We start from the raw sequence: 12,821 nt of genomic DNA on the forward strand, positions 1-12,821 counted from the left end.
CCCTCTCCTCTCCTCGCTCAAACTGGAAATTCAATTTCCTCCCAAGTCTCCGCCAGGTGTCACAATCGTCCTCTCGCTGGCTCCTCTCCCCGCCCCTCCAGGATGGCAGTGCGGAAGCGGAAGAGGCTGCAGGGCCGGGAAGCTGCTTCTTAGGCTGGCCGGGTCCTGCGGTCCGGGCCGCCCGCCGCGATGCCGAGCCCCCGGAGGAACGCCGAGGGACGCCCGCTGGCCGCCTGCGCCCCGAGCAGCAGCGGCAGCCCGGCCCATGGCGGCGGCGGCGGCGGCAGGTTCGAGTTCCAGTCCCTGCTCAGCAGCCGCGCGCCGGGCACCGACCCCACCTGCGCCCGGCTCCGCGCGTCCGAGAGCCCAGTGCACCGCCGCGGCTCGTTCCCCCTGGCCGGGGCGGGCTCCTCGCTGGCGCTCCCGTCCCCGCTGCCCGAGGAGGACCGCATGGACCTGAACCCGTCCTTCCTGGGCATCGCCCTGCGCTCCCTGCTGGCCATCGACCTGTGGCTGTCTAAGAAGCTGGGGGTGTGTGCGGGGGAGAGCTCATCCTGGGGCAGCGTGCGGCCCCTTATGAAATTGCTGGAGATCTCGGGACACGGCATCCCCTGGCTGCTGGGCACCCTCTACTGCCTGTCCAGGAGCGACAGCTGGGCCGGGCGAGAGGTGCTGATGAACCTGCTCTTCTCCCTGCTGTTGGACCTGCTTCTGGTGGCCCTGATCAAGGGGCTGGTCCGCAGGCGCCGCCCGGCCCACAACCAGATGGACATGTTTTTCACCCTTTCGGTGGACAAGTACTCCTTCCCTTCGGGCCATGCTACCAGGGCTGCCCTGGTCTCACGGTTCATCCTGAACCACCTAGTGCTGGCCATTCCACTGAGGGTGCTCGTGGTACTGTGGGCCTTCATCTTGGGCCTCTCCAGGGTCATGCTGGGGCGGCACAATGTCACCGACGTGGCTTTTGGCTTTTTTCTGGGCTACATGCAGTACAGCATCGTGGACTATTGCTGGCTTTCACCGCACAATGCTCCAGTCCTCTTTGTACTGTGGAACCAACCATGACACCATCTCATTTGTTATGGCACCAGATCTGAAAGTTTCTACACGTGACGATGCTGACATAAACCAGCAGCCATCCTGCTTGCCCCCCTAAGGATTTCAGGCTTCCTTTTGGGATTTCAGGTGTCCTACAATCTTGACGGGTTGCTAGGCTAGAGCACAGTGCTGACCATTACTGATGACAGCCATATTATAGAAAGCAACCCCCCCCATTATATACCTATTCAACAACTTTTTATATCTCCAGGACAACTGCAAAGAAACCAAGTTGAGGTGATTATAATGCTGCTTTTTAAAAGTTGACATCAGAAAATTTTGTTTTGTGTAATCCTGTAAGTCAACATATCACTTGTAAACTGAACTTTGAAAAAACAAATCACCTTCATTCTGTAAATATACAGGCAGATGAGCCACATACTAATCCTAGTTCTTTTCCTGAGGTAGATTTTAAACAGTACTTTAAGAGTCTAAGACATAGGTTATTCTAATTTATCCTCTGAAGATCTGTTACCACAGTTGGGAAGATTTATTCTTAATCCTAATTTTCTTGGTATGCTTTCTTAGTTTTGTCTCTTATATCTTTGCGCATCAGGTAGTGAGAAGAGAGATTATAGTACATATCTTTCTCTCCTTTTCCTCTACCTCCTCAAAAGATCTTTAAAAAGATATTTATTTCCCACTAATTGTTTTTCTGCATTCAGAGAACAAACCAAGAACTTACCTGAAGAAGAAACACTTAAAGGCGGGCATATGGACAGTGCCCATAGAAAAGGAAAGATGGGACTATGGCCTCATGCTTAATTCTGTTGACAGCAAATAGCACGGCATGACAGAGGACAGAAAAGCGAAGCTGCTGAGGAGATCAAAGGAACTGAGAGTCTGGGGGTAGGCTCACTACATACTTTGTCAGTGGACCAACATGGAAGAAGATGGGCCCTGCTGCCTACCATCTCTACTGAATAAAGAATAATGCTTCTTTAATGAGGTAATAAAATGGAAAAATAACTTGATTCTTTGCAATGCAACAGCATAAGCTTTCAAATATATACCACAAGGATGACCCTGTATATTATATTTTTCATATGTAATTCCATTTCCCTGTATACAGCACACTTTAGGTAACAGTATTTAACTTGCAATTCATCAAGTGGAGCCTACTGCTATACCAGGCACAAAGTATAACTCCTAAATTTCCATTTATATTGACCCTCACAATTAAAGCAGTTTATCGATGGTGCCTCCCCGAATCACAAGACCAAAAACCTCCAAATGCAGGGTGGACTCTGCTCATTATTCTTTGATCAGGAAAGATGGAAGAGGGTGTGTGCTTTAAATGCTGCTCTGCCTGAAAATATGAACCTTTAAATTACCTATGGAACTGGTGTATTTAGATAATCTTAACAACCAATTATTTTGACATTTATAAATAGAAAGGATTATGGCATTTGATCTGTCATATAGAGATGTACATAGGAATCCAGAGAATGGCTGTGACAGGTAGGCTCTGATTGGGTGGAAGTGTGAACTTTCTGAGCGTGAGAGGAACACTGAAAAAGGAATAGCTACTTTTCAAAATGAAGCAAAATTATTTGCATTTCCACAACATCCTGAACACAGACTACATCTTCACTTCCTGAATCAGCCAAACTATGACACTCTAAGTGGTTTCCTTTATTGTTTAGACTTAAAGAGATCCTTTATTTTAATTGCAGCAATATTCAGGCCAGATATTTGGAAGCAGTTTTTCCTCTTGCAGCATCTACAAGTCTGAATACTGGGAGATCAAAATTAGGCTCACCTCCTTTCTGGTTATTTTTCTGGAATTCCCTATCTTGGTTGCTGGGGCCTGAGTTTGCTGGCTTTTAAAGCACAGATCAATTCACCTGATTTTTTTGAAGCATCGTAAGTACTGTAGAGTAAAAAAAACTGATTCCACTGTTAATTAACTGTACACTGAAGAATACCATTTAAAAATCAAAATAAAATTAACCAGTAATGTTGAATGAAGTGAGATGAAAACTTGTTTAATTTTTGCCTTAATGAGTAGGAAGACAGATTTATCACTCTACGTCTCAAGAATTCCTTCATCTTACTGCACAATTGTGAGAGGTCACAGTTGATATAGCACAAATGATATAGTCTGGTACTATTTGCTGTCAGCAAAATCGGTCAAATCCAGGAGATTTCCATCTTTGTTTCAGAGCTGCACTTAGGATGAAATCACAGCATCTGTCACTTGTATGGAGGCTAACCAGATTTTCCACAGCCGTAAACTGTTGGTGTTCTGCTTATAAACCTGGCCAGTAGAGAAGCTCCTTATAGCTTTCAGGCAAAGCTGCCTGACAGTCTGTCACCAACTACACATGGAAGGGTTGGAAAATGGAAGCTGAAATAAGGAATAACTGACCCCAAACAGGAACAATGGAGTCACTCTGCCACAGCACCTCACATAAGCAGGATTCAGTGGATAATTATTAAACAGCTGTTGATTGATCCCTTTTGGAATTAGCAAGCCAGAGCCATCTGTAGGGGAAGTGTCTTAGAAAATACTTGATTGGTTTATAGAGGTGGCAAATTATCAGGGAAGTGACCTGGCTTTCTGAAATTAAAATCTTCCCTGGTTATTTAAAGGGGCTTTTTAATCTTCACAAATCTGTATCCCGGAAAAGAAAATAAAATCCTTCTTGGACTTAATGCAAGGTTATTTTAAAAGAACAGAAAAATTCCAGATAAAGCCAAGAAACAGGCTTGGGGGCGGGACGGCGGGGGGGCGGGGCGGGAGGGGTGGGAAGAGGTTGAATTGAACTAAAGGTTAGAAAGTAAGAAAAGACCGATGTGGAGAATCTTAGGGACACAGGTAGGATTAATGATGTGTGTGGGGTGAGGGGTGGTGAAAACGACCCAGAACCATTTTAGAACCCTGGGGAAAGAGTCTGATTTGGGCCAAAGAGGAGAGGTTCGTCGATCTCTCTTACCGCCCGGATATGCAGTTCCACCACCACCTCCAAAGGCATAGTTCCCTACGTGGGCGAAAGGACTGGAATGAAAAGATCCTTTTGCGCTGAGCCTTGGACCGATTTTTCTTAGTTTAACTCAATCCTTGGAGCAAATGTTCCCAGTAGTTTCCCCAGCTCCCCACCCCACTGAACTCCCATCAACTCTCCCACCAACCCAGGTCCCTCCCACCGGTACGGGTCTCATACTGCGCGAGCTGGAGCCAAGGCTTCCAGAAGGCTGAAGCGTCGCGTTGCTATGGACACTCAAAACACGCAACCTTCCACCAAGGAACGCTTGCGAGGCCCCCGGCGCCGCCAGAGTGTGAGCCTCCTGTGCTCCACTTGGAACGACACTGGCTTCCAGACTGTGCACTAACGGGAGAGAATGTCCTAGTGTATATGCCCTGGTGGCCGGATCACGAGATGCTAAGAGCCCTAGCTTCCTTTCCACCAGGCTTTCCATCCACTCTCTTTAGGGCCCCAATCACTATGTTAAAATGTTTATTTTACAGTGTCAATTCTAAAAGTCGAATGTGATCATAGCTCCGTTACGATTTAAGCCCTGCCCATTTTTAGTATCTATACGACCCCCAAGCCCTGGAAATTCTGTAACAATTACAATTAAAATAGTAGTATGTCCCTAAAGGTATTCTCATGCTTATAAAAATCATGCTTATGAAATGTTACGTCCTCATGTTTGGTTCAGAAAACATGCCCACTGTCAATAAGAAATGAAACGTGTGCTAATTAAAAATACAAGGACAGGGCTTCCCTGGTGGCGCAGTGGTTGAGAGCCCACCTGCCGATGCAGGGGATGCGGGTTCGTGCCCCGGTCCAGGAGGATCCCACATGCTGCGGAGCCTGCGCGGCAGCGGGAGAGGCCACAACAGTGAGAGGCCCACGTACCACAAAACAAAACAAAACAAAACAAGGACAATTCCTAAAGAGGTTTAAAAGTTACGTATCCTGTTTTAGTCCCAATAGAAATATTTTTCAGTCTCTTTACTGGGGTTTAGTTAACTTAAGGGAAGCAATGAATTACATTATCTCCCAGTGTGTAGTTACCATAGTTGCCAAAGCCAGGGTTACACAGTAAAAACCGTCAGAGGTAGCAGGCAGGGCAAGAGTTCTTAACCAATAGAAGAAATTGCATTTTTTCCCATTCACTGTATTTAACAGACAAAAATGAAGGAATAAAGGAGGGAGTGGCCGCTTCTAGCCAATCAGAAAAATCTGGGAGGGCCAATGCTGTCTCTAAACAAAACAAATTTTATTGGAATTAGTCATTTATTACTAATATTTTGCATTGGAGATTTATGCAGTTGCAGAAACGTGAGTGCAGAAAGATGTCCTGAGACAAGAATTAGGTATTAATTTTGGTAACTGGAGTGCCTTTCCCTGAAAGGGAAAAACTCAGTGTGATGAAGGAAGATGTACTATGTCCTTATCCAATCCTCGATGATCTGTCTGTCAGCATAGCAAGAGGCACACCAGTGGGTGCTTGGCTCCCTAACCAGAGCACTGACTTGTCAGCTCACAACAACTTGCTGGCACCCTTACTAATGCATTTATATACAGGGACAGGACCTGCCTTGACCCTTACAAGTACGTCATCAACACCAATGCTAAGACATCAAGGATAGTGACAACCAAAACATAAATAAGTGGTCAGACATAATGGAAGGGAGGAATCAATCTTTATTGAGAACCTACAAAATGGTAGGGATATTGCATATGCTAATTAACTTCATCCCCACAGTAACTCTTTCAGGGAGATATTATTATTCTTATTTACAGGTGCAGAATCTGAAGCCAGACAGTCTTTTGTCCAATGCCACACATCTAAAGGGAAGGAGCCACACTTGAATCCAGGTGTGCCCTACCATGTCTCTGCCATTGCAACATAGACAACCTACTGATTCCGAGACACAGTGTCCCATTCTATGCTCTTCCTAGCCTTAACTGGACTCTCCTTGCTTAACTCTCCTTGATATAACTGGAATCTCCTTGCTTGGCTCCTAGGGCACAGCCCTTTTCTGGTTTCCCTTCAACTCTCTGGCCATTCTTCCTCCTCTCCCTGGCTAAGCAGTGTTTCTAGTTCTTTCTTTTCCTCCCTCTATATCCTTTACCTAGGGTGTCATCCAATGTAGGTATGGATTAGCAAATGTATACAGATTTACATATCCCACCCAAGCCTCTCTTATACTTTCCCAGACAAGGTAGAATCTCACTACTATTTATTTACACACACACACATGTATATCCTCTTTTTGGCAACTGTGACAATAGCAGTTTTACATTTGCTCCTGCGATTGTTGATTACTATTTGTCTCTATAAACTGTAAGCTCTGCATGGCTAAGAGTTTGTGTCCTAAATACCTAGCAGAGTAGATGCTCAATAATTATCCTGAATAGATGTTAATTTCAGAGATGGTCAAGCCAGGCTATAGGGTTTAATGTATGTACATGGGTAAGGGGAGGTCCCACCACTACAGTGCAAACTAAATATGCAAAATGAGAAAGGACCAGGCAGAAGCTACTTCTGCTAGTCAGGCATGGGTGTATTAACTGAGTTGATAGGAAATATTTACACTCTGTTAATTTCCCCCACCCCAGTCACCTGAGGCACTCAGCTGCCAGGGAGATGCGGAAGTTGCTACATATACAATGCCTCTGGCCCATCTTGCAAAGATTGAGGCTGCCACCTCCACTGGAGGTCAAGCAAAGCCATTGGACTATCACCACTTACAGACACTGGCTTTATTACCTGTGTAGGTACCTGTGTAGGCTTTATTACCTGTGTAGGTACCTGTGTAGGCTTTATTACCTGTGTAGGTGGCAGAAAACAAATCTCATTAAACAACTCTTAGTCCCAGAGTATTTCTGCAGTGTAGGCTGATCAGCAGTGACAACAGCATTGCAGAAATGACACATCAGTCACGCATACTGCTCACATCCTGGCCACTGCCAAGAAAATGGCACATGTCCCAGATGGGGATTTTCCAAAGAGTTAATTATAATGAGAAAAGAACAAAATATTACAGATAATTATAGCTGAGATTTTCCTTTTATCTAAAAAAATACAGGACACTAAATTGTAAACATTTATTTTCAAATAACATTGGAAGGAGTATTCATATGAGGGGAGGACAATATATTAAAAAAAAGGCATCACTAATGGCAGGGATGTGGGAAAATACATTCATACATTGTTGGTAGGAGTGTAAATACATAAAGTGTATTAATTTTCTATGGCTACTATAACAAATTACCACAAACTTAATGGCTTAAAATAAGACAAATGTATAATTTTTGATTTTGTGGATCAGAAATCCAACAGAGATCTTTAAAAGCAAAATGTGAGGGCTGCATTCCTTATCTTTTCCATTTCCTTGCTTTTCCAGCTTCTAGGGGTCTGCCTTCATTCCTTGACTCATAGCTCCCTTCCTTCATCTTCAAAGCCAGCAACATTGAACCAACTCCTTTTCATGCTACCATCTCTCTGGTTCTTTTAAGGACCTTTGTAACCATATAGAGTCCACCAGATAATCCAGGATAATTTCCCTATTTTAAGGTCAGCTGATTAGAAACCTTAATTCCATCTTCAAGTTAATTTCTCTTTGCCATGAAAGGTAACATGTCCCCAGGTTCCAGGTACTAGGGCATGGATATCTTTGGGGGTCATTATTCTGTTTATCACATGTAACTTCTCTGGAGAGCAATTTGTTAATATCTATCAAAATTTTTCATTTTACTCAGGAATTCCACTGCTAGGAATAGGTATATATGGGTATACTTTCACAAGTACAAAAAACATATGCTGCAGCAATATTTGTAGTTTAAAAAAATACTGGAAACCATCTAAATGTTCATTAAGTATGGTCAGATTAAATCAATTATGGTTAAGCCTCAAGATGGAATAGTATGCAGCATGGGAAAAGAATAAAGCAGAGCTCTAAGTCCCAGCAGTAAAAACTCTCTAAAATATAGAGCTAAGAAAAAAAAAGCATGGAACAAAAATGTGTAAACTGTGCTGCCATTTGGAAGAGACAGAGAATATAGACATATATGCTTAGAATATTTCTGAAAGAAGAAACTAGAAACTGCTAATGGTGGATGCCTCTGGGGAAAGGACCTGGAGTAGAGACACAGAGAGAAAACTTACTTTTCATTGAATAGCCTTAGATACTTTTAAAATAGTTTTGCAAAGTATTTGCATTATTTGGTCTAAAAAGGAAAATGAATTAAAACAAGTAGAAAATATAAAATAATAGAAAGGATAAATCTGGGAGGATAGGAAGGACCAGGAACTGGCTTCTTCAGCATTGGAGCTCCATCCTGTATACCGCATCTGTGAGAATATCCACGCAAGTGTGTCTGATACTTTTGCTTCCAGTGCAGGGTGTCTTATGCTGTGACCCCTGGATGTGTCAGGGATCCTAAAGGCCCTGAGATGATAGGAAACCTTTCATGCATGTGCATATGTGCATTTTTCTGGGAAGAGAGCCTGTAGTTTTCATTGGAGTCTGGAAGGGGTAGAGTTAGTCAAATCAGGTTTTGGAACCACTGTCCTGCCCTCAGTTCCCTGCTATAGCAAAAAGAAGGGCCACCCATGTTACCTGACAATGAGCAGATAAGGAAAGAGGGGCTCTTCTCTCCATCACATTCATGCCCACTTATTAGAGCCAGCTGTCTCTCCAATGGCAGCTGGATTCAATAGTAAGTGAGAAAGATCTTCAAAGTCCTGTTCTAGGCCATTATTTTATGTCTGGACTCAGACTCATTTGTTAGGCCCTACAATCTTTTGTGCCAGTGAATTATTCATTAGCAAATGTGAATAACACCAGCAAACTGAGTTTCCAAAGCGAGTTGTTCATTAGGATTTGGGAGAAATGCCTCGGTGCAGGGGAACCTGAAGTACCTGAAACAATCTGGATTATTTCCGCCCTAAAGCAATGGCAGATTACTGATTTTTTTTTTTTAAGTGTAGACCCAGCCTCAAGACTCAGGAACTAATTGTGTTTTATGTTTGGCCTTCTTCAAAGTCTTTCTCTGAAATGTTCTTTAACAGTATAGTTTCCTTAGAGTCTGATGAGAAAAGTTTACCTCTCTGACTTTTACTATAAATGTATAAAAGAGCTCAATGAGCTATTTTGGGCTCTTTCCTTGGTTCTCAAAAACTGCATAAAGATGAAGTTTATATTTTTTTAAAATCTTAATGTTAAAATCATATCCTTTGGGGGAACTCCATATTAGAGGGATCAGGGTGTCACCATATGAACCCACTGATCAATCTTAACATCACTAAAGGTGACATCACATGTCTTCTTCATATGTGATTCATAGGAAGCACCTATGAAGCACTTTTGCCAAGAAAGTTGAAGTTTAACCTGAGCCACTAGAGCTGCATGATCTAGTAAGGTAGCCACATATGGCTATTTAAATTTAAATTAACTAAAACTAAATAAAATTTAAAATTCATTTCCTCACTCACATGAGTCACCTGTAAAGTGCTCAATAGCCACAATGGCTAGTGGCTACTGTACTGGATAGTGCAAGTAGAATATTTCCATCATCACAGAAACATCTATTGAACAGTGTTGTTCTAGAGCTAATTTCACTTCCTAGAGGATAGAGAAACATGTTGATGACACCACAAGACAGCAAACAGACATATCTAGAATGTGAAACATTCTATAGGACAACTAACCCAGTTAGCCTGCAACAAGTCAAACCCTGCAAATTAAAAAAAAAAAAAAAAAAGGAAGGGGGGGAGGAGAAATGTTCTAGATTAAAAGATACAAGCCCTGACAACCAAATATAATATATGGACTTTGTTTGAACCCTGATTCAGACAAACCAACTTAAACAGAATATTTAACACTCTTAGGGAAATTTGATTATGGTTTGGGTATTAGATAACACCAAGCAATTAATTAATTAATCAAAATTAATTAATTTTGATAGGTATGATAATGTCCCTGTGTTTATGGAAGACAAATATCAACATTGTTTAGAGATGCATATTGAAGTATGTAGCAGAAATGATCTAACGCCTAAGATTTTGTTTCCAAATACTCCAGCAAATTAATAAAAGAAATAGATAAAGGAAATGTAGCAAAATCTTGATAATTGTTGATCTGGGTGATGGACATATGGAGTTTACTATAATAATATACTTTTGTGTATTTAAAAATATTTATAATAACAATTTTAAAATCTTTAACACATACTTAAATAAGAAAAGTAATCATATCCTTATGTAAACCTCATTCTGTCTTCAGATAGCCCATCAAGAGGATTCTTGGTGGCATCACTATGAATTTCTTTGACAGAAGTCCTACATACGTTTGGGACTTCCCTGGTGGCGCAGTGGTTAAGAATCCATCTGCCAATGCAGGGGACATGGGTTCGATCCCTGGTCCGGTAAGATCCCACATGCTACGGGCAACTAAGCCCATGTGCCACAACTACTGAGCCTGCACTCTAGAGCCCGCAAGCCACAACTACTGAAGCCAGTGTGCCGTGCTCCACAACAAGAGAAGCCACCGCAATGAGAAGCCCGCCCACTGCAACGAAGAGTAGACCCTGCTCGCTGCAACTAGAGAAAGCCCGCACACAGCAACAAAGACCCAATGCAGCCAAAAAAAAAAAAAAAAAAGTCTTACGTACATTTAAAGAAAAAATATGGTGGATCTATTCAACTCAAATTCAGATAACAGAAGAAAATTATTGTGGTGTGTAATACTTTACAAGTAATTCAAAAAAGCAGCAGTGTATTATAATAACTGTGGTCTCTGCATGAATATCCAAAACAGGAGCTGGCAATTTGCTTATTTCTTTAAGCATACATACTTCTTGAGAATTTTCCCCAAGTATCAGGAATGCTTCCAGGGAAGGAATTAACTTGCAGTTGAACAGCTTTTAACAATCTTGAAGTCATTTGGGATCTGGACCCACACATGAAATCTATTTCACAAACTATATTAGAGGTCATGAGTCAAACTCATGTTACTCTTTGGCTTCTGCTTTGACTGACTGGCTTTTGTAGGCTCAATACTTACTTAATGATACCACACAAAACCTTCCACAAGGACTGCCCTTGGGCATTCTGGACTACATACACAGTGCATATCCTTCCATTTTAAAGTAATTTCTCTTCAGGAAAAATTAATTTGCTCCTTTGCATTTCAGCTGGCTAGTTCTATGTCCATGGGAGTAGTAGGATAACTATGACTCAAAGCAATTTCCAAGGAATTATATTATCCGATATAAGAAAGCAGAAAAGAGTATGACTTAGTTCCAAGACTCGTAAAAAGTGTCCACTGTACTTGGGCACAGGATTCAGGCCCCAAAGTCGGCCATGGCTAAGATGAGGCTACTTCTGATGTCATTATATCCACCCTTTCTTCTCCTACCAAAATATAACTCTTCCCATTCCCGTTTTACCCTCTTCTGTCTGTGTGTAATCCTACACCTTTCCTTTTATCCTTGTTTCCATTCATTTGTTCCCTATTCATCAATTCAACACATATTATTGAGTACCTACTATGTGCTAGGTACCGTTCTGGACCATGAAGGCATAAGAGTGAACAAGAAACAATCTATGCCCTTGTGGACCTTACATTCTAGTGAAGTAAGAAATAAAATAAATAGGTGAACATAGATAATAACAGTATGATAAATGCTAGGGAGGAAATATCCAGGGGGGTGAGATAGAAAGTTACACGTTAGAGGGAAGAAGAACCTAATTTAGACCCAGTGGTCAGGTCAGCCTCTTTAAGGGTATGACAGTTGATCTAAGACCTAAAAAGAAAAGCATGACCACTAACAAGACTTTTAAAGAACAAAGAGAAAAGACACCCAGGCAAAAGGAGCAACAAATGTAAAGGGCCATGAGTCAGGAAAGAAATCGATATGTTTGAGGAACTGAAAGGAGGCCAACGAGCATACTAAGAGAAAACTGGGCAGGGGGTAGAGGAAGTTAAGAAATGACACTCAGGAGTTAGGCTGGCACTAGATGGCACAGTTATGGAAGAACTTAAACAGTTATGGAAGACAATGTGATTGCCTCCCTAAGAGCCATAAGCTCTTCTTCCTTGCCAATGGAATCCCGGTTTTGTGCGGGTGGCAATGCATTTAGGTCCAGGGAATGAATCAATTTATTTAAGCCAGTTCTGGCCAATAATATATAAGGGGAAGTCACTGGAAGTTTCTGAGAAATGTTCTTCAAGTAGTAAAAAGCCACAAGTGAATAAAGCTGTTTTTGGCTCCTCTCCCTTCCTGCTTTAGCTGCTGTCATGTTTTCTCCTATGGCTTTCACTCTTAAACTCAAAAGGTTCAGGCACAGTGCTCCTCAACTTTTATTTGTAATTAGTTACTAAGGTATAACGTATAGTCACTGGAAAATACTGGAACAGCATAATACAGGAAAACTAAGAGTAGAAAGTAAAGATGCTCAGTGACTTCCTTGGCAGTCCGGTGGTTATGACTCCCCACTTCCAATACAAGGGGCATGTGTTCGATCCCTGGTCTGGGAACTAAGATCCCACATGCTGCGGGGTACAGCAATTAAAAAAAAAATAGAAAGTAAAGATGCTTAGAAACTTTCCTCCCCAGCCTTACCCACTAGGAGTAATCATTAATAATTCTTGTTTACTTTCCAGGAATTTTCTATCACATGTACACACACACACACACAGAACTGTTTTTACACAAACTGGATTACTGTCTCTCGATAGACACGTATAGCTATATAAATAT

The 12,821-nt window shown here is 42.1% G+C and overlaps 2 protein-coding genes across 4 annotated transcripts in view; one reads left to right on the forward strand and one right to left on the reverse strand.

The window, feature by feature from the left end:
• SPATA6L (spermatogenesis associated 6 like) overlaps window positions 1-4,082 on the reverse strand; it is a gene marked incomplete at both ends in the record, with an annotated part of 45,873 nt that extends 41,791 nt beyond the window's left edge. For 2 of the 3 annotated variants that reach the window (XM_082842544.1, XM_082842543.1), the window contains one exon: window positions 4,038-4,076. In XM_082842544.1, the coding sequence (XP_082698670.1) occupies window positions 4,038-4,076 (39 nt within the window). Of the gene's footprint in view, window positions 1-4,037 lie in introns of all 3 variants that reach the window. The other variant, XM_082842545.1, reaches the window with a different exon arrangement.
• Window positions 148-3,069, forward strand: PLPP6 (phospholipid phosphatase 6). Its single transcript, XM_082842546.1, has one exon. The coding sequence runs from the start codon at window positions 190-192 to the stop codon at window positions 1,063-1,065; it is 876 nt and encodes a 291-aa protein (XP_082698672.1). The 5' UTR covers window positions 148-189; the 3' UTR covers window positions 1,066-3,069.
• Window positions 4,083-12,821: the final 8,739 nt, after the last annotated feature.

The sequence above is a fragment of the Leucopleurus acutus genome (genome assembly GCF_964270905.1).
Source record: "Leucopleurus acutus genome assembly, chromosome: 7".
Classification (NCBI taxonomy): domain Eukaryota; kingdom Metazoa; phylum Chordata; class Mammalia; order Artiodactyla; family Delphinidae; genus Leucopleurus; species Leucopleurus acutus.